Source organism: Lynx canadensis, chromosome A2, assembly GCF_007474595.2.
Source record: "Lynx canadensis isolate LIC74 chromosome A2, mLynCan4.pri.v2, whole genome shotgun sequence".
NCBI lineage: Eukaryota > Metazoa > Chordata > Mammalia > Carnivora > Felidae > Lynx > Lynx canadensis.
In genome coordinates this window covers 3327822-3354591 of record NC_044304.2, presented here as the reverse complement: position 1 = coordinate 3354591, position 26770 = coordinate 3327822, and the positions used below count along the sequence as shown (strand labels likewise).

Genomic DNA, 26770 nt, shown 5'->3' with positions numbered 1-26770 from the left:
GCCACCATATTGAATGCCACAGAATTCCAGAGCATTCCCAGCGTCTCAGAAAGTTCTACTGCATGGTGCTAGTGTGGTCATTGTTGAAAAACCACAGTCACAGATACCAATTGGTTTTCTTGTTCTTTCCGGGGCTTCAGAGACCCCACCCCACCCCACGTAATGTAGCAAACTTGTGGCTCCTGAGGTGAACACAGCCCCAGTTGGGTTTTGTTTGGTCCAGTGGTTTTTGTAAAAGGCAGAGGACTTTCTTTAGTCTAAAATCTTGGTGGATGTGGGAATCTCTGGGTGGGTGTCCCATAGGGCCACTCTCTGCCATGCTGCCAACGCTTTAGCGGAGGCACTTACTTCCTTCTGGCCCTTGGGACCACCTGAGTTTGAGACTTTGGTTTATAGACCAAGAGGATAAATGATTGGGGGGTGGGGGGGTGGGATGCAAACAAATCCAAGTGGTTGCTGCTTTAGGGAGGGGTTGATCCAGGAGTCAGAGATCTGGAAGTTGATCCCTGCACTACTCTTGACCGACCGTCTCTGGGCCTCAGTTTTCTCATCTGTAAAATGGGGATGATAAAGGAACCGTTTGGAGGATTAAGTGGTACCATGCAGGTCAGGACCGGCAAGAAGGCACCCTTATCTGTTCACCTATGTGGCGAAGGCTCTGTTCACATTGTTGGGCCAAGCTTGGCTCCATCACCTTCTCAGGGTTGGGACTCGGTTCCTGACGCGACGGGGCATCAGGCAACGATCTCTGGGGTTCTCACGGCCCCTGGAGAAAGGAGGGACTGGGGGGGAGATCCCAGAACCCGGATCGCACCTCCCTGCGCCGAGTTCATAGGATCCCGAGGCCGGGAGGGGCGCCCTTTGCTGGATCAGGCGTCTTCCAAGGGTCGCCCGACTCAGACAGAGGGCGGATCGCGCGCGCGCCCAGCAGCAGTCCGGGCCTTCCCGGACTTCACTTGTGGCTCCAACGTCCCGGACCGAGCGGGGCCGAGGCCTGACGGCGGGCAGCCTCCCGATACGATTGGTCCTCCGGCCCGTCACTCCTGAGCGCCCGCCCCCTTGAGTATAAAAGCCTCCCCAGGGGGGTCAGCCCCAGACGGTTTCCGAGCTGGCTGTCGCGCCCTGCACGTCCCGCTGACCGCGGTGAGAGGCGGGGGGCCCCATGGAGGCGGGGGGCGAGGTCCGCCGAGTCCCGGGGCGTCCCAGGGGAGGAAAGAGAGGGGAGGACCTTCCTGGGGACTCGGCTGCTCTCTTCGGCCTGGGGAGGGGTCTCCAGCCCTGGCTGAGCTTTCTTGTCTCTTTCAGTGCCCCACCCCCCACGCCCCACTCAAAAAAAATCCAATTTCTGGAACACAGACTTTCAAACTCTCTCCTCTCAGTTCCTGAGACTTTTTTAGGGGGAGGCAGAAAGAGCCCCTAGAAGTGGCAGTATTAAGGCGGGGGGGGGGCGGTAAAGTCCCCATTATAAAACACATCCTCTCTAAACAAAAACAAAAACTGTGTTTGCTTTGCAAACGCAGTTTGGAGGCGAGCAGCGGCAGCCTGTCCTGCACAGGAAATCGGCCCTCCCGGGGCTTTAGGGCGCCCCTACCCCTCCTCCTCCGCCCCCAACCAGGGGACTGTCTTTCTGCCTGGCAAAGCCCCCTTTCCAGCAAATGGATTTGCCAACTGGGGGCTTAACTCCTCCCACACCCCGGTTTCTGGTCGCCCAGCTGACCCTGGGGAGCTCGCGGGCGGCCCCCGCCCCCCCCCCTCCCTTGGGTGGGTGTGGCCAATGGGTTGCTCTAGGCGGCTGGGAAGGCCTACCCATTATCTGAGTCCTTGAGACCTATGTCAGGATTGAGTCCAAGGGCCGGGCCTGGGGCCTCGGTGTCTGGGAACTTTGGAAGTTGTATCTTAGCATGCCCTGGCGGCTGGACGTCTGCGCAACTGCAGCGTTTCAGCTAGCTCTTGTTCTGGGGGCTGGAGCCGGCTGCAGACTGGTTGCAGACCCCAGGGACTTTGCGGGGGCGCTGACATCTGCAATGCGCCCCCCGCCCCTTGGTTAAACCCGCGCCAGGAGGGATCGATGGGCAAAGGGAATGGGAGAATGGGCCTCCAAGGTGCCCAGGTGAGCTCAGGCTCCCGGGAAGGTGGGGGAAATCATGGGACTCGTGATGATCACCAGGGGCAAGTGCACCTGCTGGCCCCACTTCCCAGCTGGGGACCTTGGTAACAAGCAGGAGCTCCTTCCTGACTGGCTTCGCATGTGCGTGAGATGGTTCTGTTTATTGACCACCTATACGTGCTAGGCACTGAGTTGAGCGCCACATGTGCAGTCCCTCTGCCGATCTGCAGGGACTCCGAGCTGGGAACGCTTATTCCCATTTTACAGATGGGGCAGGCAAGGCTCTGCCAGAGGGTGCTGCTCTCCCAAGCTCCCACCGCTAGCGAGTTGCAAATTGGACCCCAGAACTGGTGCTCTCGGGACATCCGTTCGCTGGATTGTGCCTGGGGGGACAGGGCAGTGCGGCGGCCAGGTGGCCGGGCCCCCTTCCTCTAGAAGGAAAGACTCAGAATCAAGGTCAGGGGTTCACAACAGGCTCCTCCCAGAAATACCAGAAGAACCAGCCTCGAAGGCAGGCTCTACCTTTAGCGCCATTTCGCAGGTGAGGGGGCTGAGGCCAGGGGAGAGGAGGCTCCTTGCTCAACCAAGTATAGATGGGCACAGCTGGGACTCTTGCCACCTGGGTCTGACACCCACCTGCCCTCGCCTGGCCAGAAAAACGGAGCGCATTGGGGCGCCTGGGTGGCGCAGTTGGTTAAGTGTCCGACTTCAGCCAGGTCACGATCTCGCGGTCCGGGAGTTCGAGCCCCGCGTCGGGCTCTGGGCTGATGGCTCGGAGCCTGGAGCCTGTTTCCGATTCTGTGTCTCCCTCTCTCTCTGCCCCTCCCCCGTTCATGCTCTGTCTCTCTCTGTCCCAAAAATAAATAAACGTTGAAAAAAAATTAAAAAAAAAAAAAAAAAAAACGGAGCGCACCTGGGGCTCCTGTCGTACCTTGCAAACGTGTGCAGGAGACTCACCTGGGGAGCCTCCCTGGCCACTCCGGAGCCTGACTTGGTCTGCAGTGGGGGCAGGCACCGTCTCTCGTGTGTGTGTGTGTGTGTGTGTGTGTGTGTGTGTGTGTGTTAATGTTTATTTTTGAGAGAGCTCGAGGGGGAGGGGGACAGAGGATCCGAAGTGGGCTCTGTGCTGACAGATCCCATGAACCCTGAGATCGTGACCTGAGCCACAGTCAGATGCTCAAAGGACTGAGCCACCGAGGGGCTCCATATTTTTTTTTCTTTTTAATGCTTAGTTTTTTTGAACTGGTAATATTACCTACCTGGCTCCAAAGTCAGAGGCCTGCCCCAGCCACCTGATCTTCCCTGAAAGGTGGCCACTGTTAACAGTTTCCTGTGTCTGGAGATTCTGTGCCAGCAGACATCTTTGCCGCCCCACCCCCACCTTTCGTCCCTGAAGGTCTCCGGCCAGTTACACGTAGGTCTCTGTAGCCACTAGCCGGGCTGTGCCCCGTCTTCTCAAGGCCCCTTCTGCTGGGAAACCGGGTTGTTTCCAGTGCCTTGTTGTGGCCGACAACAGGTATACACCTCTGCCCGTGTGGCAGTGCAGGTGTGGGACCAGCCCCTGCAGGTCTCTGGGTCAAGGGGAAGATGGCTGTTGAAAGCAGGTAGCCATCAGCGAATTGCTGTCCACAGAGGTTTTGCACCCCAGGTGCCTCCCCAAAGTGTTGATAAAGTGGAACCCTTGGCGTTGGCCTTGAAGGCGTGGCCCTGGAAACAGCTGCATCAGCAGCACCTGAGAGCTTTTTAGAAGCAGACTCGGGGCCCCACCCCAGCCCTGCTGAACCGGCACCCGCATCTGTGCGGGCCCACGGGTGCAGGTGAAGGATTGGGAGGCAGGGCCCTAAAAAACGGGGGGGAGGGGGGAGGTCGCAGGACAGATGTGAACCCGGACTTCCTCCTGGGGGGGAGGGACAGGGCACACTGTACCCTGACTGATCCGTGCGTCTGCCACAGTGCCTGTTCCTGAGAAATGTCTGGCAACGGGACAGAAGCCACCGTCAGCAGCAGCCCGGTGACAGCGGAAGAACCGGTACTGCAGGTGAGGGAGGTGGGGGGGCGGGGCCTGCTGGTAGCACGTGGAGGTCAACGGAGATCTTTCTGCGGGTGAGGGTCCCTCACCGCCCCCTGGACACGTGTCTCACGGGTGGGGGTGGGGGCAGAACCGGAAACCCCAGAGGCTTGGGGGAGAGCAGGGCTCCGCCCCGAATCGCCCGTCACCCTGGGTTTGCCTGTTCCGGGCATTCCCTATAAATGGAGTCCTGCGATCTGAGACCCCTTCGTGTCTGGCTTCTCCCCCTGAGCATCATGTTTTTGGGGGCGTACCCACATCGTGGGTCGTCCGCGCTTCGTTCTTTTCTTGAAGCCGAGGTAAAACGACACATAACAACGACACAAATACTGTGCTGAATCGTGCGCGGTTCAGCGGCGTGGAGTACATTGGCCACGTGCAACCGCCACCGCCATCTAGTTCCGGAAGCTTTTCCTCCCCCCAGATGGAAACGCCATCCCCGTTACCAGTCATTCCCATTACCTTCCCCTCCTCCCCAGCCCCTGGCCCCCACTAATCTCAGTTTACCTATTCTGGACATTGCAGAGTGAATTTTATAAGTTCACTTTAAAAAAAAAAAAAAAAAAAAAGGGGCGCCTGGGTGGCGCAGTCGGTTAAGCGTCCGACTTCAGCCAGGTCACGATCTCGCGGTCCGTGAGTTCGAGCCCCGCGTCAGGCTCTGGGCTGATGGCTCAGAGCCTGGAGCCTGTTTCCGATTCTGTGTCTCCCTCTCTCTCTGCCCCTCCCCCGTTCATGCTCTGTCTCTCTCTGTCCCAAAAATAAATAAACGTTGAAAAAAAAATTTTTTTAAAAATTCACTTTTATAAATTCACTCTGCAATGTCCAGAATAGGTAAACTGAGATTTACCTTTTATGGTAAATTTAAGGTAATTTGCCTATCACCTTTTATGTTAGGTACCTCATGAGTGAAATCCTGCAGGATTTGTCTTTTCGATTTCCTTCCTTTAAAAACTGTGTGTGTGTGTGTGTGTGTGTGTGTGTGTGTGTGTGTGGAGGGGGGCGGTGTGGTGGGGTGGGGGGAGGTGCAGAGCTAGTCACGGGGCTCCAACTCGCAAACCGAGAGATCATGACCTGAGCCGAAATCGAGTCGGACGCTTAACCTACTGAGCCTCCCCAGGCGCCCTCCTTCCTTTTTAAAATGTTTTTTTTTTTTAATGTTTATTTATTTTTGAGAGAGAGAGAGACAGAGTGTGTGAGAGGCGGAGGGGCAGAGAGAGAAGGAGTCACAGAATCCGAAGCAGGCTCCAGGCTCTGAGCTGTCAGCACAGAACCCAACTCGGGGCTCGAGCTCACGAACTGTGAGATCATGACCTGAGCCAAAATCAAGAGTCAGATGCTTAACCCACTGAGCCACCCAGGCATCCCTGATTTTTTTTTTTTTTAAGTAAACTCTACTCCAAACACAGAGCTCGAATTCACGACCCCAAGATCAAGAGTCCCATGTTCTCCAGGAGCCAGCCAGGTGCCCTGAGACTATGAATTTTTTAAAACCTACCTTATACCATACTTTTTTTTTTTTTCTTTAATCCACTCACCAAATGATGGACATCTGGGTTGTTTCCACCTAACTTGGCCATCAGGAATGCCGTGAACCTTCACGGGCGAGTCTTGTGTGGATGTGTGTGTCTTGTCCCTGGGGTAGATTCCTAAAAGCAGAGTTGCTGGATTACCCAAGAGATCGGTGATTAAGTCCTGAAGAGACCTCGTGGGTAAACCCTGGAGGCAGACGGTCTGAGTCTAAGGCCCAGAGTGGCCGCTGCCTGGTTCTGTGATCTTGGGTGACTTACTCAACCCCTCCATGCCTCAGTTAACCCTTCTGTAAAATGGAATAACATGCCCCACCTTCCGGGACTGGCGGTTAAGTGCGTTCAAACGCGAGTTCACACGGTGCCTGTGAGTCTTCTGCCGGTGTCTTCACACGAGTGATCTTTGCAACTCCTACTGAACGGGAATGGATGCCCGCCCTCATGTTATGGGTGGGGAAACTGAGCCTCTGTCCCAGCAACTCAGTTCTGCTCCCGTAGGCTAAGAGCAGCCATATTCATTATGTAAATGAACAGGGGCATGGCTGTCAATAAAACTTTATTTACAAAACCAGCCGGCAACGGAGTATCAGCCACATAAAGGAATGGAGCACACACACCTGCCACCATGTGGATGGATCCGGAGGGTGCTGTGCACAGTGACAGAAGCCAGACAGAAGGCCATGTCCTGTGTGACCCCACTCACGGGGGTCCCTAGAGGAGTCCTGTCACAGAGACAGAGTGTAGATGGTGGGAGCCGGGGCTGGAGGCAGGGAGTCCATATTTCGTGGGCACAGAGCCTCAGTTTGGGGACAAGTTCTGGAGACGGATGGCTGGGGGTGGCCGCATGACAGTGTGCGTGAGCTTGACGCCACTGAGCTGCGCACTTAGAAACGGTTAAGATGAGGGGCACCTAGTGGCCCAGTCGGTTAAGCGTCCAACTCTTGGCTTCAGCTCAGGTCATGATTTCACAGTTCGTGGGTTCAAGCCCCATATCGGCTCCATGATCACAGTGTGGAGCCTGCTTGGGATTCTCTCTCTCCCTCTCCTCTGCCCCTCTCCTACTCATGTTCTCTCTCTCCTTCTCTCTCTCTCTCTCTCAAAATAAACTTTTTTAAAAATTAAAAAAAAGGGGCACCTGGGTGGCGCAGTCGGTTAAGCGTCCGACTTCAGCCAGGTCACAATCTCGCGGTCCGTGAGTTCGAGCCCCGCGTCAGGCTCTGGGCGGATGGCTCGGAGCCTGGAGCCTGTTTCCGATTCTGTGTCTCCCTCTCTCTCTGCCCCTCCCCCGTTCATGCTCTGTCTCTCTCTGTCCCAAAAATAAATAAACATTGAAAAAATTTAAAAAAAAAACAAAACCCTAACACTGATGCATGCTACCATATGGAGCACGGACCTTGAACACACGATGCTCAGGAAGGGAACCAGACACGAGAGGCCCCACGGGGTGGGAGTCCAGGTGTGTGAAACGCCCGGAACAGGCTCATCCACAGACAGGAAGTGGATTCCTGGGTGCTAGGGTGGGGGGAAACAAGGAGTGACCATTCTGGGAGTGATGACAAAGTTCTAGAGTTAGCTGCTATGGTTGTACGACCTTGTGACAACACTAAAACCCTCAAAATTGTGCTTGGTTTTTTTTTTTTATATATTTGTTTAAATTGCGTTTTTAAATGGTGGCATTAATGGTGTGTGAATTACTTCAATAGAGCTGTTAGGAAAAAACAGACAAGAATAAGAAAATCACAGGGCGCCTGGGTGGCTCAGTTAAGCGTCCAATTTCGGGCTCAGGTCATGATCTTGCGGTTCGGGAGTTCAAGCTGCGCGTCAGGCTCTGTGCTGACGGCTCAGACCCTGGAGCCTGCTTCGGATTCTATGTCTCCCTCTCTCTCTCTTCCTCCCCTGCTCACACTCTGTCTCTCGGTCTCTCAAAAATAAATAATTAAAAAAAAAATTTTTTTTTAATAAGAAAATCAGGTGTGGGCCCCCCACGGGCTGTAGCTTGCTGACCCCACCTGCGCAGGTCACTGGCCCACAGTGGGTGTCAAGTGCACGTTCAAACAGATGAGGGGGAGGGGCTACGATAAACGAAGCCAGAGCGGAAGGAACCCCCAGGCCCCGGCTGGTGCAACCACGTGGCCACAAAGCAAGCGCGGGCCGGGCCGTTTCCTGGCCGGGAGGGAATTCGAAATTGCAGGGCACCCCAAGTCCCAGGCCCGGCCCCCTGAGTTGCCTGTCCCCGTAGCCGAGCGTGGTGGACCGCGTGGCCGGCATGCCCCTCATCAGCTCCACCTGCAACATGGTGTCGGCGGCCTACGCCTCCACCAAGGAGAGCCACCCCCACGTCAAGACCGTCTGCGACGCGGCCGAGAAAGGCGTGAAGACCCTCACGGCGGCCGCCATCAGCGGGGCGCAGCCCATCCTCTCCAAGCTGGAACCCCAGAGTAAGCAAAGCCCCGGCGAGCACGGAGCCTACCTCTTGGCTGTTTGGGGGGGGGGGGGGGAGAGCTGCCCCTCCCCGGCCCCGAGGGGCGTGCCCGCGCCCCAGTCTCGATTTCAGTCTCGCCCCGTCGCTTGCAGTCACGTCAGCCAGTGAGTACGCCCACAGGGGGCTGGACAAGCTGGAGGAGAATCTGCCCATCCTGCAGCAGCAGACGGAGAAGGTAACTGACCTCCACCATCGGGAGCCCCGGGGGGGGGGGGGGCGGGGGCTCAGCCGGGAGGGGGTCCCCCGGGGCACGGAGTGTGGGGTCCCATCTCAGCGAGAACAGACACACGCGACCACTTCCTCCCCGACCCCTCTTGGGTCTGTCCCCACCACCCTCACTGGAAGAATGCTCTGAACACCAGCCAGCTCTGTTCAACCCCCCCCCCCCCCCCCCGCGGTGTGCCTCTCACCCTGCCTGGGGCAAAAACCGAGGCCGTCCTTACGGCCCACGCCGTCCCCCCGCCCCTGCCCTCATTGCCCACCTCCCTTGCCTCACGCCAGCCTCCGTACTCAGGGTTCAGTAACATCAGTACCCGTGGGCACCGGACACGGTAATAGAAACAGAGTGCTTCCCCTTGTGGAACTTTCATTCAGGGGAGAGCCGGGGATGGGGGGAAGCAAATACTGTGAACACCTCCGTCTCCGTCCCACCCCGGGACCTTGGCACGTGCACTTCCTTCTTCATGAACCCGACTCTCAGGCCTCCGTTCTCATCCCACCCCTTCAGAGGCCTTCCCTTCTCTCTTAAAGAAGGTCCTTCTAGCTCAGCTCTGTCCAGAACCGTCCCTGGTGTACATGTTCGTTCCCTGCGCCGCGTCCCGTGTGGAAACTACCAGCTGTATGTGGCTCCCGAGCCCTTGGAAGGTTGGCCGGCGTGGCTGCGAAACTCAATGACTAATTTTAAATGGAAATGGCTGCAGGTGGCCAGCAGCCAGCATCGTTCTGGCACACCGGCGCCGCTTTCCTGAGCTCTGAGTCACAACCCGCACAACGAGCTCCTTTAAAAGCCCACGGTTCAGTGGTTCGGGCGTATTCACACCGTGGAGCCGTCGCCACCCATTTTAGAACATTCCACCACCCAGACACCTCACGTCCCTTAGCCGTTATTCTCCTTCCTGCCAAAAGCCCCGGCCCCCACGAGCCCCCTCCCCGTCCGTGGATGAGCCCGTTCTGGACGTTTCACACACGGGGACTCTCACACCTGTGTGGCCTCTAGTGTCTGGCTCCCTCTCTGAGCGGCGTGGGTTCGGGTCCGCCCGCGGGGGCGGCGGGGGTGGGCGCCTCGCTCCTGCTCGCGGCCGAGGGACGTGCGCGTGCGCGGTGGAGGCACCTGAGGGACGTGCGCATGCGCGGTGGACACGTTCCTCCGTGGGCGTGCGCGTGCGCGTGCGCGGTGGACGTGTGCTTATTCCTGCCTCCGCCACGGACACGTAGGTTGTTCCCGCTTCTTGGCTCTAATAACACTGCTGTGCGCACTTGCGTAGTTTAGTTTTTTTTTTTACGACATGAAACGTATTGTCTTTAACCGTTTCTAAGTGCACAGCCCCGGGGCATCAAGCACGCTCACATTGTCCTGCAGCTCCCCTTGCCCCCCGCCGCCATCCGTCTCCAGAACTTTCCATCTCCCCAAACCGAGACGCTGTCCCCATGAAGCACGGACTCCCCACCCCTGGCTCCCACCATCCACTCGCTGACTCGGTGGACGGGACTCCTCTGGGGACCCCCTGTGCGTGGGGTCACGCAGGGTGTGTCCTTCTGTGTCTGGCTTCTGTCCCTGTGCACAGTGGCTTCCAGGTCCATCCACGTGGTGGCAGGTGGTAGGACGTCTTTTTAAGGCCGGACGAGATTCCGGTGTGCAGATGCACCACGTTTATTTTTTCACCTGTCAGTGGCTTGCTTCCACCTTTTGGCGATTGTGAGTCACGTGTCCAAGTTGCGTTGGCTTGTAAGTTTGCCGCCATCTGAACGGCTTTTTAGCTGCCGCTCCGTCTCCCCGAGTGGGGTAAGGGCACAGACTGCTTCTTGCTCTGTCTGGTGCCCATCATATAGCCTGGCACGTAGTGGATGCTTAGTCTCCGCTTTTGCCGTGTGGGACCATTAACAGGCTGGGCATTGAAGGTGGAAATTGCCCAGTTCACAGAAGAATGGAAAAATATTGGCATGACCACCTCCTAAGGGCTGGGCACTCGTGTCCTTCTGTCCTGCTGGTGCCACATGAGGCCAACATTCCTTCCGTTTATAGACGGGATGAGCTCAGGGTGACATTCTACGAGGCCATCCAACAGAGCCCCTCCCAGCTCTTGACTTAGAGGCACAGCGCTGTCCCTACTCCAGGCCCTATGAGGTCACCCCCTAACAGACACACACACACACACACACACACACACACACACACACACACCAGGAAATGGCAGCGTTCCCCGTTTCTATGGGATGTGGTGGTGTCGCAGCTGGGGTTCGAACTTGGGCCGGCATGAGCTACGTGACCGCCCCCGTGGACACCTTTCTCCACCCAAAAGAAACCAATTCTGGGGACCTAGGTGGCTCAGTCGGTTAAGCGTTCAGCTTCAGCTCAGATCATGATCTCACGGTTCGTGAGTTCAAGTCCCATGTTGGGCTCTGTGCTGACAGCTCAGAGCCTGGACCCTGCTTGGGATTCTGTGTCTCCCTCCCTCTCTGCCCCTCCCCCACTGGCACTCTGTCTCAAAAACAAGAACAACTAATTCCCATGGACACGAGAGGTCTAGGTGTCTGGCAGGATGCCAACTTGAAAGAGTGGGAGTGGTTGGTTGTTAACTTTCCCGAGAGTTCTGTGCACATAGATCTGCTTAGATTGCAGAAGATCAACACTCGTTGATCCACAAATGCCCACCGTGTGCTGGACCCGCTTCTCCTCCTGGGATATACAAGCCTGGGGGGAGGGGCAGAGAGAGAGAGAGAGAGGGAGACACAAGCCAAAGGAGGCTCCAAGCTCTGAGCTGTCAGTGCAGAGCCTAACGCAAGGCTCAAACCCACGAACCGTGAGATCATGACCTGAGCTGAAGTCGGACACTTCACTGAGCCACCCAGGCGCCCCCTTAATTACCTCTTTAAATAGTCACATCCTGAGGTCTTCGGGATTAGGGTTCACACTGCGGCCTATAACACTGTGGATGAAGAAACGGAAGCACAGAGAGGTGGAGTGAGTTACCTGAGGCCACACAGCTAGGACCTATCAAACCAGGATTCAACCCAGGCTCTGGAGCTCAGGATCTTCCCTGCCAGACTCAGTGTTGACCCCTGTGCGTTCGCCCAGGAGGGGGCAGTCCTCCCTTTGACCTCCCCGGAGGTTGGGGCGCAGGGGTGGGGGGACCCAGGTATGAAGGGAGGACGGGGGTGCTGATGCCGGCCTGTGTTCCAGGTTCTGGCAGACACCAAGGAGCTGGTCTCGTCCAAGGTCTCGGGGGCCCGAGAAGCCGTGTGCAACACCGTGTCCAGCGCCAAGGACACAGTGGCCACCCGAGTGACGGAGGCGGTCGATGTGACCCGGGGCGCTGTGCAGACTGGTGTGGATGCCACCAAGTCTGTGGTGGCCAGTGGCGTCCAGTCGGTCATGGGCTCCCGGGTGGGCCAGGTGGTGCTGAGCGGGGTGGACACGATGCTGGGCAAGTCCGAGGAATGGATGGACAACCACCTGCCCATGACGGACGCCGAGCTCGGTGAGTGCGGCCCTGGGGCCCGGACCCCTCCCCAGACCTCCCCCCTCCTTGCGGCCACCTAGGGTGTGTCCCTCAGTGCCATATCAACCCTGCCGTGTCTCCTTGAATCTGCGGCCCCCTGGGCCAGGGCAGTGGCCTCCACCCTGGCGCCCGATGTCTGTTCTCTTTGAAGCAACCACCAGAGGGCCCCCGTGAGCACCGCAGTCAGGTGCTGACCTCTGCCCACAGCCTTTCAGGGCTCCCCCCTCCCCTCGTTCATTCCACTCCGGCCATGCTTCCGCCCCAGGGCCCTTGCACCAGCTATCCCCTCTACTGGAAACGTCCTCCCCCTAGACATCGGGAAGGGTAGTTCCTTTCTGCCTTCAGCTCTGTGCTTCAACGCCACCTTCCCAGTGAAGCCTCTACAGTTGCAGCCTCCCTCGTCCATACTGTGTCCTAAAACCTGCCCCCCACCCCCTCCTCACTGGGCTCTGGTTTTTCTGCCTGGCACTTCTCATCACTTCCACGAAGCAGACGCTTCTGTCTTGGTCTTACCGCTGTGCGCCTTGTCTAGGACGGGGCCTGGTGCTCAGTAGGCATTCAAACCCAAGCGTAAAATCACTCTCCTCTGTCGCTCCCCTCACCCCTGCCCCAGGCATTTATCTGTCCATTCAGATGTTCCTTGAGCACCTGCCTCCTGACTGTCTCTCAAGTCCTGGGGGGATACATCAGTGCACAGAATTCTGCCCTCAAGGAACTCACTGTATAAAGTATAAGGAAGTCAGGTCAAAGGAGAGAATTCCAGGGGGAGGGTGGGGTAGATGTTTCTGAGACGGTGAATGGAGGGAGGGAGGGAGGGAGGGAGGGAGCGAGCTGCATGGCTGTCAGGGCAGAGAGAGGTGTAGAAAACAAAGGTCCTGGGGCAGGACCTGCCTGGTGTGTTAGAGAAACAGGCAGAGTGGGCAAGGGAGAGAGGGGGAGGAGGGGAGGGCCAGGGGAGGGAACAGGGCAGGTCTGCAGGGCCTTTGGGGGCGTGGGGAGGACTTGGGCTTTTCCCCTGGGGAGGTGGGAGTCCTGGCGGGCTGTGGGCAGAGGAAGCGAAACTTTATTGGGTGCTCACGGGCGCCCCCTGGTGGCCGCTGCGGGGAGGACGGACGGGCGGGCGGTGCCGGTGAAGGCAGGAGCCCAGCGGATCCAGGGCAGGACGGAGGGTACCCTGCTGGTCCCTGGGGGCGTGATGGGGGCTAGGCCAGGCGGGAGCAGGAATGAAGACAGACAAGCGGGGGATGAAACTGTTGAGACAAAGCAGCCGGTCTTATCTGTGGTCCACAGTCCTCTTGTGGTCCTGTCCCCACATTCTGGGGACAGCCATCCTTTGGACATTTGTGTTTTGGTTTTTCATCCTTTGCACATTCGTGAAGGACTTTTGCCACACCGCGACGCGGACTCTGGTGCCCACGGCAACGAGGGCCCATGGGGCTGCGTGTAGGTTAGACACCGTGCTCCATCCGACTTTGGCCAGACAGATGTCCTCAGACACTACCCAGCGTCCCCTGTGGGGCAGACTCACCTCCCAGGTGAGACGCCCTCCTTCACCTGTTCTGCAACATTCATGCAAAGGGAATCACGTGGTTCCCTGGTGAGTTAGCACCTCTGTTGACGATTGGAATTGCAAAACGTCACTATTCTAAGTATCTCTTCTTTCTCTGTTAGCTGGGAAACTTCCCTGGGGAAAGTTCTCTGTTGCAGTGTTAATCACCCCAGGTACAGCTCGCGGAGGAAACACAGAGCGCGGGGCTAGCTGGTTGGAACGCGCAGACTTACGTGACGTATTCTAATGCTACGCATTTGCTTTATCAACATTTCACTTGTCCCATTGCTTTTGGCCAGTTGGAGACCCTCCTCGGGTTGGCTCTGCGTCTCCGTGATCCTCCCTGGAAATCCAAAGTGGTAGTCGTTGGCTTTCTGGAGAAACTCAATGATTCAGGCGGGCTGGTGATCTTAAGCCCTGAAGCATGTGGTTTGAATGCAGATGTCCTGTGTCCTTTGAGTGTCCAAAACCTGACCTTGAAACTTTTTTTTTCCCATGTTTACTTTTTGAAAAAGAGAGAGCAAGGGAGGGGCAGGGAGAGGGAGACATAGAATCCGAAGCAGGCTCCAGACTCTCAGCTGTCAGCACAGAACCCGACGCGAGGCCTGAACTCACAAACTGTGAGATCGTGACGTGAGTCAAAGTCGGACGCTTAACCGACTGAGCCACCCAGGCGCCCCTGTGACCCTGAACCTCTTGAAGGAAGGGACCTGCCAGCCGATAGTAGGTGCTGAAGTCAGGTAGAGTCAGCCGTGGGAGCACAGTGTCTGCCGGGAGGAAGGTCTGGAACCAGGCCCGGAGGCCACTGCGGAGAACGGATCCGTCTGACCAGCCATGCTTTTTTGTACTTTCTGTCCACCCACTAAGGATGAGGTCACTGTGCACACGGGTGCTCGTGGTACTGGGGTGGCCTGTGGGTGAAGGTAGGAGTTTTGTAGCCGCGTGGCGGAACCAGGCATGTGCTCGGGGGCTCAGACCATGAAAACAGCCCCCTTTCCTCCGTCTCCTCCTCCCCTCTGCCAAGGGCACCTGCCAGCTCCACCGGGCCCTGCCAGGTGGCTCAGATGTGCTGGGATCCAGCCAGACATCCTGGCCTAAAACAGCAGAGCCACATTCACTTCCAAGGGCAGCGCCCCAGGGTCCCTGGGGGCCACGGAGAAGTTCTGGACTGCAGTAGGGCAGGTTGAGAATGTTGCCAGTGTGGGTTAGTCTTTGCAACCCGCCTTGGGTGGGGGGATGGGAAGGTCTGTTTTTCTCCAGACGCAGGTCGTTTTCTCTGCCCGAGTGTCCCACGTGTATGCTTGCTGTTCTCTTTTTTTTTAATGTTTGTTTATTTTAAGGTCGGTGGGGGGCGCAGAGGGAGAGGGGGAGAGAATCCCAAGCAGACCCCACTCTGTCAGTGCAGAGCCCAGCTTGGGGCTTGAACTCACAAACCATGAGATCATGACCTGGGCCAAAATCAAGAGTCGGCCGCTTAATCGACTGAGTCCGCCCCCCCCCCCCCCGGCACCCCTGCTGTTCATTTTTGAAATGTCATGAAATGACATTCTCCCCAGCCGACTCTATCAGACTACCCCCAACTCCACATCTGGCCCACCACCTGCATCTGTAAATAAAGTGTTATTGGCACACAGCCACACCCATCTGCGTCCGTGTTATCTGAGCCCTTCTGCAGGACAGCTGGAGAGCTGAGTAGGGCCAGTGTAACTGCTCGTGAAAACGAAAATATTGACCGTCTGGCCCCGTGCCAAAAAGTTGATCCACCCCTGGGTTAGAGTGTGTTCTTCTGGAATGTTTAGCGTTTGTAGAAACCGCTGAAATCCCCCGATCGAAGGCTAACCTTGATTGAGCTGTGGGTCAACAGCAGCCTGTAGGATTTCCTTCCTTTACTTTCTGTCTCTTGTTGATGGAGCGAAGCAGCGGCAAAAATACGTGGCTAAGATGGGGACCTCACTTGACCAGGCTCTTCCTGCCCCACCAGAGGTCATCCGTTGTGTTACCCTGGCCGTGTGTTCGTGCTCCCTGTGCTATTTATTTAACACCCTTCTTCAAATCAGCTTTTCAAGATTCTTTTTTTTTTTTTTTCAACGTTTATTTATTTTTGGGACAGAGAGAGACAGAGCATGAACGGGGGAGGGGCAGAGAGAGAGGGAGACACAGAATCGGAAACAGGCTCCAGGCTCCGAGCCATCAGCCCAGAGCCCGACGCGGGGCTCGAACTCACGGACCGCGAGATCGTGACCTGGCTGAAGTCGGACACTTAACCGACTGCGCCACCCAGGCGCCCCAAGATTCTTTTAGAAAGACGGGTATTATCACTTACTGAAAACAGAAAGCCAAATCATCTGCTACAAACCGCTAGCAAAAATCGCGAAATGCTCACTTGTGCGCCTTTTTTGACGCAAGTAGCTCAGATGCCACAATTCAGGCAGCTCTGACTCGGGTGGCCCTACAGAAGGGGAAACTGAGGCTGCGTGGCACAATCACTTTAGAGCAGGGGGTGGTAAACATTTTCTTAACCAGATCGGTAAATGTTTTTGGCTTCGTGGGTCAGTCTCTGTTGCAACTACTTACGTCTGTTAGCACAGAAGATAGGTAAATGAACGGGCGTGACCGTGTGCCAATAAAACTTTGTTCCTAGGGACAAGTGGTATTTGGCCCGAGGGCCAGGGTTTGCAGATCCTCGTGCCCTTCCAAGGCCTCTCGATCTTGGGAACCGCGGTTCTCGTCATGCCCATTTTGCAGATGGGGAAAAGCAAGGCGGGGGACCCCTTCGCTCCAAGGCTCCACAGCTTGCGAGGGGCACAACTTGGGCAGGTGCGTTCAGGCCCGAGGGCCGCACGCCGAAGCCTGAGCGGTACACGCGGCCGGGTCCCGGCCCTCACGGCGCCTGTCCTTCCTTCCTCCCTGCAGCCCGCCTCGCCACGTCCCTGGAGGGCTTCGACATCGCGTCGGTGCAGCAGCAGCGGCAGGAGCAGAGCTACTTCGTGCGTCTGGGCTCCCTCTCGGAGCGGCTGCGCCAGCGGGCCTACGCTCACTCTCTGGGCAAACTGCAGCTGACCCGGCAGCGGGCCCAGGAGGCCCTGCTCCAGCTGGCACAGGCACTCAGCCTGGTGAGGCCCCGCCCCTGCCCCGGGGGCTCCGCCCACACGCCCCCCCCCCCAGCCCCCGCCCCCCGCCACTTTGCGGTCACATCCTGCCCCTTCCTGCCAGGCTTTTTTCTATCTGTTCTCTAAGGAGCTGAATTCCTATTTCTCTCTCTCTTTCTCTCTCTCTCTCTCTCTCTCTCTCTTTGCTGAGCTTCCTGTACTGAGTGCTAGCTCCTCCCTCTTTTTTTTTTCTTTTTCTGTAGAGAGAGGAGGGGAGGGGCAGAGAGAGAATCCCAAGCAGGTTCTGCACTGTCAGCTCAGAGCCACGAACTGAGCTGAAATCAAGAGTCGGACGCTTAACTGACTGAGCCACCCAGGCGCCCCCCCCCCCCCGCCTTTTTCTTTAATTAAAAAAAATTTTTTTTCTTTTAGTGTTTATTTACTTTTGAGAGAGAAAGGGAGAGAGAGAGAGAGAGAGAGACAGAGCATGAGCAGGGGAGGGACAGAGACACAGAATCCCAAGCTGGCTCCAGGCTCTGAGCTGTCAGCACAGGGCCCGATGCGGGGCTTGAATTCACAAACCGCGAGATGACCTGAGCCGAAGTCAGATGCTTAAGCGACTGAGCCACCCAGGCGCCCCTCCTCCCTCTTTTTCTTCAATTTTTGATTGGGGTAAGATTGGCCACTTTTAACCATTTCCAAGCGCACAGCTCAGCGGCATCAGGCACGCTCACACTGTCGTGCGCCCGCCCCCGCCATCCGTCTCCAGAACTTTCCATCTCCCTAGACCGAGACTCTGTCCCCATGAAGCACGGACTCCCCACCCCTGGCTCCCACCATCTACTTTGTCCCTGTGGACGGGACTCCTCTGGGGACCCCCTGTGCCTGGGGTCACGCGGGACGTGTCCTTCTGTGTCTGGCTCCTGTCACCGCGCACGGTGTCCTCCGGGTCCCTCCACGCGGTGGCAGGCGGCAGGACGTCCTGACTTTTTAAGGCTGAATAACATTCCATTGAGACGGTTTTCAAGGCTCTGCTACATTCCGTTGGCCAAAGCCAGTCTCGGGGCCGGGCCCAGTCACAAAGAGCAGCAGACGAAATGGGAGGAGGTGCAGGAAATGTGTGGTCCCTCCCTTTGCAAGCGGCACATATGTGCCCCCGTCGGTGATGAGACCACAGTGGGGAGAGCATACGTGAGCACAGTGTCCCGCTTTCCTCCCCTTCACAGACCACCTCCTCCCGGATAAAAGGACGACTCTGTGGGCCTCTCTCCGGACTCCTGCCTCTCCTGGGACGCGTGTGGGGCTCCGCGGGCATTGGCCAGGGGCTGGAGGCAGCCTCTCACTCTCTCTCTCTCCCCTCCCCTGCTCCAGATGGAAACCGTCAAGCACGGAGTCGATCAGAAGCTGCTGGACGGTCAGGAGAAACTGCACCAGATGTGGCTCAGCTGGAACCAGAAGGAGCTCCGGGGCACCGAGGAGAACCCAGCCAAACCAGAGGTACCAACGTGGGGGTCCCTGTGGGATCCTTAGGGCCCTGACTTCCTTCCTTCTCCGCGCCTCTGTCAGATGGACCTACCTGCCTGGAAGGCTTTCCACAGCCTCTCCAGCCATTAACCACCTTTAGGACGTGACGGCACCTCTTCCAGGAAGCCCACCTTGATTTCCTCCTTTAGGTGTGGGTGTTGCTTTGAACTGCAGGACACTTGTGACGCCTCTCAACCTGCTGAACTCTAAACCCTGCCGTGTTGCCCTTCCCCTGTGTCCCAGCGCCAACGTGTCCACTATGAATGGGGGGCGTCACTCGGCTGCGAGCAGGAGTCAGGCGCCCACACCTGCCGCCCCGCGGACGGGCCCTGAACACCCGACGCTCGGGGAGGGAACCAGACACGAGAGGCCCCAAGGGGTGTGAGTCCACGTGTGTGAAACGCCCCAAACAGGCTCATCCACAGACGGGAAGGGGTTCAAGGCTGTCAGAGGCTTGGGGAGGGGGTCAGGACGGACTGCTTCATGGGGAGGAGACTTCTTTGGTGGGTGATGGAATGTTCTGGAGTTCGAGGCAGTGGTTGCACAACCTTGTGAATGTACTAACAACCACGGAACTATATACTTAAAAGGGTGAATTTTCTGGTCCGTGAGTTACATACGTCTATAAAAGAAATTGAGTTGCTACATAAAGCACATAGTAAACCCTTCAAAAATGGTATTTGTGAAGATATCACCTGCTGTCTCTGCAGGTGCAAAATTGTTAGCATTCAGACCCAAACCACCTACATTCGCCTCCCTCTCCCTTCTCCCCCACCGCTGACCATGGCAACCTCGAGATGTGGGTGTTGACTCTGGTCGGCACCTCCGTGTCAGGTTCAAGTCCCGAGAGCGAGCGAGCGCTCTGATGGCGGGTTGAGGGCAAAGTCCTGCCTCCCAGCCTGCTCTCTTCCCCGCCCTGTGGTGGGGGTGGGGTGTTAAGGTCCCGATGCACGCATTTACACTTCCGTCTCCCCCACCACACAGCTCCTGCCTGGAAAGTTCTTCCAGACGTCCTCTTAAAAAAAAAAACCTGAAAAACGTCTTGAGATATAAAAAAAAAAAAAAAAAAAAAAAAAAAAAGCTTTATTGAGATATAATTCACATGCTATACAGTTCACCCATGCAGATGATTCAGTGGTTTTTCGCGTGTTCACAGGGCTGTGCGAACATCGCCACAGTGCATTTAGAACGTTCCCACCAACCCCAAAGGAGATCTTGTCCCCGTTTTAGCAGACGCTCTTTGTCCCCAGCACCCACGAACCCCCTTCCTGTTCTGGCCGTCTCACATTCTGTGGGGCCTCCCGTGTCTGGTTCCCTCCCTGAGGGTCGTGTGTTCAGGGTCCGACCGCGGGGCAGCAGGGGTGGGCGCCTCGCTCCTGCTCGAGGCCCAGTGACGTTCCCCTGTGTGGGTTTTGTTTACCCGTTTACAAGTTGATGGGCTTCTGGGTTGTCTCCACTTTTGCCTCCTGTGGATCACGTCCTGTGACCAGCCCCAGCCCGTGTACGGTCGCGTGTCTCCATTTCTCTTGGGTAGATACCTAGAAATGGAACGGATCGCCAGTCCTATGGAAACTCTTGACGTTTTGAGGGACCACCGGACTGTCTTCCGAAGTGACTGTGCCTCTTTTTCACTTTGGGGTCTATGTCACTTGGCTCAAAACTCAAATAGAGCTGGGATCCCAAACCACCGTGCTGGACGGGCTTGCCAAGGAAAGGTTTTCTGGAAGGTGGGCAGGAGAAGCCCCACTTTCTCTCCCCGGGCTTTGGATCCCAAAACACGGTCCTGACTGTCCGCCCCTTCCCAGCAGGTGGAGTCCCAGACGCTCACCATGTTCCGCGACATTGCCCAGCAGCTGCAGAACACCTGTGCCTCGCTGGGGTCCAGCATCCAAGGGCTGCCCTCCCACGTGAAGGACCAGGTTCAGCAGGCTCGCCACCAGGTGGAGGGCCTCCAGGCCACCTTTTCTGGCGTCCATTCCTTCCAGGACCTGTCCAGCACTATCCTGACGCAGAGCCGAGAGCAGGTGGCCAAGGCCCGAGAGGCCCTTGACCACATGGTTGAGTACGTGGCCCAGAACACGCCCATCATGTGGCTGGTGGGACCCTTTGCCCCGGGAGTCGCTGAGAAGGCCCCAGAGGAGAAGAAATAGGACAGTCAGAAGGGGGCTCGAGGGACCTAGTCTTTCCCTGAGGGGTCAGCACGAGCGCTGGACCCTTCGCCCCCTCGCCTCGCTTGGAACGTGTTTCTTCCCTTCCTCCCGGCCCATCTCAGCTACCACCTCGGGGAGCGCCCTCTGCCGCCTCGGAGGAAGCACTGCCTGCCTTCATCAGTCTTTAGGGGGAGGTTTCCAGAAACGGATTTTTTTCTAGGAGGCCCCCAGGCCGCCTCCAAATTTTTTCTTCTTAGAAACAAAGGCTAGGTTTCTTACATCCCACCTGTGCTACGTCAAGGCCCCTGGATATCCGCCTTTAGCTAACGGACTTGGACTTCTGGCTTGCGAAGTGGCCCTTCTGGGGTGCGGGGCGGAGGCAGAACCGCTGAGACCCATTCCGGAGCAGACGGGGGGCGGGGGGCCCTGGGGCCTGCCCGGCCGCTCGCGGGTGCCTGGAGTGTCACCGTTGCCTTAATAAATCTCACCTGCAGCTGAGTACAGGCTGTGTGCGCACGCGCATGAGTTCCCAGGAGCTGAGCGACGCGGGGTCCGCGGGTGGCCGCCTCGGCCCGCTTCCCTGCTCTGCTCGCGAGGATGGGAACAGGACAGGGCCAGATCCGGAGTGGGGCTCAGAGCTCTCGTCCAGCCCCTGGGACAGGAGAAGAGCGGGGCGGGAGGATCCTTCACCTCCCCCACCGCCGCCAGGCCACGCGCTGCGGTGTAGGACGCTTAGGAGACCGAGCCACGCAGGCGCCACTAAAACCTGTCACTTTTTTTAGAGTAGACCTGAACGCTTCTCATCACGAGAAAGAAATCGTAGCTCTGGCAGACATTAACTTCTCGTGCTCGTTTTGCAATATACACACGTACCAAATCACTGTGTTCTACCCCTAACACGGATACCGTGCTCTATGTCGATTGTGTCCCAATTTTTCAAGAAGGTTGAACACGTCTGGGGGCAATACAAGAAAAAGAACATGCAAGTACAAATTCAAAATTAGACACAACGGGGGCGCCTGGGTGGCTCAGTCGGTTGAGCGTCCGACTTCGGCTCAGGTCATGATCTCTTGATTTGTGAGTTCGAGCCCCGCATCGGGCTCTGTGCTGCCCGCTCAGAGCCTGGAGCCTGTTTCGGATTCTGTGTCTCCCTCTCTCTCTGCCTTTCCCCCCGCTCATGCTCTGTCTCTCTCACTCTCAAACATGAATAAATGTTAAAAAAAAAAAAATTAAAAAAAAAATTAGATACAACAGGAATCCTGCCTCTCAAACTTAATAATGAATACTTCCTACACGCAGTCCCCGTACAAAGTGATTATAGTACAAGCACAAGCCCTCACCATCCAAAGAGCCGGGTGTTTGCTTGTGTGCTGGCCCGGCCCATGAGCTAAGGACAGTTTACATTTTTCTTTAATTAAGCAAGCTCTACCCCCAACATGGGGCTCCAACCCGTGACCCCAAGAGCACCCCAGTGCCTTACCCCCTGAGCCAGCCAGGCACCCCAGCCTAGTTTACATTTTTAAAGCGAACAAAAATATGCAACAGAGACCCTCTGTGGCCCGCAAAGCCTAAAATATTCACTCTCTGACCCTTTACAGAGGAAGCTTGCCAGGCGCAAACTTGAGACCTTCCTGTTAACGTCTTACTGCTTAGAAGCGTTTCTCCCAGTACTTAAGAGCTGCGATGTGTTTTGTGCAGTAACTTTACACATCACTGAGTCCCGCTTACGAGACTAGGCCTGAGGGTGTCGGCACATCTCCGGCAGAGGGTGATGATAGCAGGTTTGGGGGGCGGGGAAGCGAACGATCGGTGCTGGAGCGATGGGTCCAACGTCTGTCCTCAAGCAAGACACAGGCGTGAGGAGAGGGATTTAGGGTCTCCAGCCCCACTAGAGAACTAAAACGACCCTGTATGCAAAGGCAGGACAATGTCACCTTCTCCTGGGGGCTCTGGCCTGTGGACAAAGGTTTACAAACCCTTAAGGAAGCCTGGGTGGCTCAGTCGGCTGAGTGTCCAATCTTTTGTTTTGGCTCAGGTCACGAATGCAGGGTCATGGGATCAACCGACATCGGGCTCCGTGCTGAGCCTGCAGCCTGCTTAAGATTCTCCCCCTCGCTCTCCGTCTCCGTCTTCTTCCCCCTCCCCTCTTATGCTCTCTAAAAAAAAAAAAAACAAAAAAGATTAAAGTCATTTGTGGGGTGCCTGGGTGGCTCTGTTGGTTGAGCACCCGACTCTCGACTTTGGCTCGGGTCATGGTCTCACCACCCATGAGTTGGAACCCCACGTCAGGCTCTGCCCTGGTGGTGTGGATCCTGCTTGGAGTTCTCTCGGTCTCTCTCGTTCTCCTTCTGTCTCTGCCCCTCCCCAGCTCGTGCTCTTTCTCAAAAAATAAACATAAAAAGTCATTTCTAAAAATAAAAAGCGGGGTGCCTGGGTGGCTCAGTCGGTTAAGCGTCCAACTTCGGCTCAGGTCATGATCTCACGGTCCGTGAGTTAAGCCCCACATCGGGCTTTGTGCTGACAGCTCAGAGCCTGGAGCCCGTTTCAGATTCGGTGTCTCCCTCTCTCTCTGCCCCTCCCCTGTTCATGCTCTGTCTCTCTCTGTCTCAAAAATAAAATAAAACGTTAAAAAAAATTAAAAAAAAAATAAAAAGCAATCTGGGGCATCTCCCCTGTGTTCTATCACTCCTGTTCCTGAGTTTATACCCAAGCTCAGTGTGACCACATGTCCACACCAAGGCCCCCAAACGTTCATGGCTGCTTTATTCTCTTTTTTAAAAACGTTAATTGAGGAGCCCGGGTGGCTCAGTCGGTTGGGTGTCTGACTTCAGCTCAGGTCACGATCTCACTGGTTCCGCTCTGTGCTGACAGCTCGGAGCCTGGAGCCTGCTTCGGATTCTGTGTCTCCCTCTCTGTCCGCCCCTTCCCCGCTCATGCTCTGTCTCTCCCTCTTAAAAGTAAACATTAAAAAAAAATTCTTGATGTTTGAGAGAGAGAGAGAGAGAGAGAGAGAGATTGCAAGTGGGGGAGGGGCAGATAGGCAGAGGGAGAATCCCAGGCAGGCTCAGTGCTATCAGCCCAGAGCCTGACTTGGGGCCTGAACTCATGAACTGTGAGATCATGACCTGAGCCGAGATCAGGAGTCAGACGCTAAGCCAACTGAGCCACCCAGGTGACCCTGCTTTATTCTTAATAGCCCCAAACTGAAACAACCCAAGTTTACATCCAAAAGAGAAGAGGCAGATAAATTGGGAGAGACTCAGAATAGCGGAGGAATTGCACTTTGGGATGCGCAAGACAGGGCAAATCACAGTCAAGTCCAGAGAACAAAGGGAGGACTATTGCTTTATAGAAAAAAGGTGAAATATTATACAGCAAAGAACAAAGATAAATTACTGCTATTCACAATATGAAAGTTAATAAAGGAGCGCCTTGCTGGCTCAGTGAAGAAAGGTGACTTTTGATCTTGGTGCGGTGAGTTCAAGCCCCACCTTCGGTGTGGAGGTTACTTTAAATTATTGATTAAAAGATTAAAAATAAATTGGCTGATTGAAATATTAAAAATAAATCAAGAAACACTTATTTAAAAAAAAAAGAAAATAAAGAGGGGCACCTGGGTGGCTCAGTCGGTTGAGCATCCGACTTCGGCTCAGGTCATGATCTCACAGTTCGTGAGTTCGAGCCCCACATCGGGCTCTGTGCTGACGGCTCAGAGCCTGGAGCCTGCTTCAGATTCTGTGACTCCCTCTCTCTCTGCCCCTCCCCTGCTCATGCTCTGTCTCTCTCTCGGTCTCAAAAATAAATAAAGCATTAAAAATTTTTTAAAAAAAAAGAAAAAGAAAAAAGAAAATAAAGAGAAACCTCATTTAGAATGGAGTCAGGAAGCCCCGAAAGGGGGAGCTCAGCTCTCACACGTAAACTTTGGGCAGGAGGAAGATTTTCTCCTGACCAGCAACAGCCCAGCCAATGAAAAACCACTGTAATTCAGCCAATAAGAAACCACCACAAGTCAGCCAATGAGAAATCACTATAACTCAGCCAATGACAAGCCACCATAACTCAGCCAATGAGAAACCATCCTCTGCCTGAGCACTACCTCTCCTGCGGGGGACTTTGCTTCAAAGCAGCTCCTCCCGGCTTCCTCCTTTTTATCTAGAAAGCAACAGTCCTCCCCTTCGTTCTCCGGCCTGGGCTGTGGTTTGCCCTGTCTTGCCCATCCCAAATTGCAATTCCTCCGCCATTCTGAATAAGCTCATTTTGCTGATAAAATAACCGGCTGTTTTATTTTTAAGGTGGAGTGCGTTAACATAGGTGAAGCTCACAGTCACCGTGTTGAGCAAAAGAAACCAGACACGAAAGGATCCATACTCGGAGTCCGTTTCGGTGACGTTTCGGAACACAAACTCAACTACGGCGACAGCGATCGGAGGAGGATTGCCCGCGGCGCTTGGGGGCATTCCAGGGGTTGGAAGCGACGTGTAGACACACGCCTTGATCTGGGTGTGGGCTGCAGGAAATGGGTACCCATGCAAAAGTCCTCTGAGCTGTCCGTTTAAGATTCACATGCTTTAGGGCCTAGGAATTATCCTCCAACACAAATTAAGAAAGAGAAAGTAACATGCAGTGGTGGTGGGGGGAAATGAGCCCTTTCCCTTTCCGGTGGGAGTGTGAACCAGGAGCCCTAATTTGGAGAACAGTCGTGCAGGATTTAGTAAGAGTGAAAATGTATATTCTCCACGTCTGAGGAGAAGTCTCAGAAGTTCCCCTTCTCCACAGCTGCCCTAGAGAAACGCTGTCCACTAAGTCCCCAAAGCATCTCCAGGTTACAAGGGGGGGGGGGGAAACTGAGGCACGTTTCAGAGAGTTCATCCTGGGCTCCACCCCACAGCTACTTCCGAAGTGTAAGAGTAAGGATTTGAACCCATTGCGAAGGCAGCCCCGGCATAGGGTTTACAACCACCACCACAGAAGGTTGCGATGCCTTTTTTCGGGAATAGTGGAAACAAACTGCGTGTCCAATGCCTGGGGACTCAGTAAGTTGTACTACAGTCACGCTTAGTGAGACCATAACACACTTAAAAAGAACAAGGTTGGGGCGCCTGGGTGGCTCGGTCGGTTGAGCGTCCGGCTTCGGCTCAGGGCGTGATCTCAAAGTTTGTGGGTTCGAGCCCGGCATCGGGCTCTGTGCTGACAGCTCAGAGCCTGGAGCCTGCTTCCGATTCTGTGTCTCCCTCTCTCTCTGCTCCTCCCCCGCTCATGCTCTGTCTCTCTCTCTCTCTCTCCTTCAAAAATAAATAAAACCATTAAAAAAAAAAAAAAAGGAACAAGGTGGGGCTACCTACACTGGCTCAGAAAACTGTTGGATGGTCTGGCCTGGACTGTAACACTGACAATGTTTAGTATCTGGCCCTTTAGCAGGAAAACAAAGTTTGCTCACTTCTGGCCAGTGGGAATTAAAAAGGAAACCAAAGAGCATTAAATGTCACATTCATGGATACGTGTCTGTGTGTGCAAAAGTGAAAAACTGAATGGGCACCCCGTGGAGGGCCCCACCCCCACCAGAGCAGGAGGGAGAGAAATTGGATAGGCACAGGGCACCTCACCTCTTTTATTGAAAAGGGGAGGTGGGCAACTGTACCGGTCTGCAGGTGGTCAGATTTACGCATCTGCAGCTCAGGGTTTCCCCTGGAAGCCTGCATGCTCCGAGCAGGTTACCCTCTCTGAGCCTCAGTTCTCTCACCTGTAAAATGGGCACATTCAAGTCCATCTGGGAGGATTATTTTAAGGCAAGGATCAGATGACCATCGAGAGGTGTTCGGTGTGGGGACAGGTACCTAATGAAACTCCAAAAATTGGTAAGAGTGATGGGGGGGGGAACCCAAGAGGCATGGAAGATGGGTTTAATGGCCTCTCCACCTCTAGCTGCAGAAGCTCCAAAGGTAGGGACTTCTTCCTTCGTCCCCAATGGATTCCCAGAGCCTAGACATGCCTGGCACACAGTAGGTGCTCAATAAAATCCCTCCCCCGCCAGAGACTCACGCTAAGCAAGGCACCCTAGGCGGGGAGGAACTAGCATCCGTATATCTTCCATTTGATTCCCCTCCCATGACTCTTTACACGAACTTCGGCCCGGGGTCCACGGACCTCTTCAGAACCCCATGGTGGACTTCATGAAGTCACGGAAAAAAAAAATTCACAACTTTATTTCCACTGACTTTAACCGATATTCACCATTTCCTCAATTATGAATGAAGGCAACGGCAGGAGCTACGACTTTGTCCCCAATAGAAAACCACAGAGATTTTCATATCAGATTGCATTGCCGCAAACAACTCGAAATACGGCGCTCATCACCGCCGTAAAGTCACTGGGGTTACTGGATCTTGTCAGTTAATGTGGGGGTAAGTAGAAAGGTATAGCCCTAAGCGTGTTTCGGTGGTGCTCTATTTCAAAAGTGTTTTCAAGTGATTATCTTACAAGTATTCAACACAATTTTTTTTTTTTTTTGAGAGAGCGAGAGAGCGTGCGAGCAGGGGAGAGGAGTAGAGGGAGAGAC

At 55.4% G+C, this 26770-nt stretch overlaps 1 protein-coding gene and 1 long non-coding RNA gene across 3 annotated transcripts; one reads left to right on the top strand and one right to left on the bottom strand.

The window, feature by feature from the left end:
• The first annotated feature begins 1082 nt into the window (after positions 1–1082).
• On the top strand, positions 1083–20712 carry PLIN3 (perilipin 3). 2 transcript variants are annotated; one of them, XM_030292861.1, is made up of 8 exons: positions 1083–1143; positions 4061–4145; positions 7941–8139; positions 8276–8358; positions 11584–11881; positions 16365–16564; positions 17912–18037; positions 19873–20712. In XM_030292861.1, exons 2-8 carry the CDS (start codon positions 4077–4079, stop codon positions 20212–20214), a joined length of 1317 nt encoding a protein of 438 aa, XP_030148721.1. In that variant the 5' UTR covers positions 1083–1143; positions 4061–4076; the 3' UTR covers positions 20215–20712. The 2 variants fall into 2 exon arrangements, with proteins under 2 accessions (XP_030148721.1, XP_030148714.1); XM_030292854.1 differs by having other exon boundaries at positions 19870–20712.
• Positions 19127–19985, bottom strand: LOC115499267. The gene is made up of 2 exons (XR_003964094.1): positions 19893–19985; positions 19127–19602 (listed from the first exon to the last, which is right to left on the bottom strand). It is a non-coding gene; the product is annotated as an uncharacterized LOC115499267 (long non-coding RNA).
• Positions 20713–26770: the final 6058 nt, after the last annotated feature.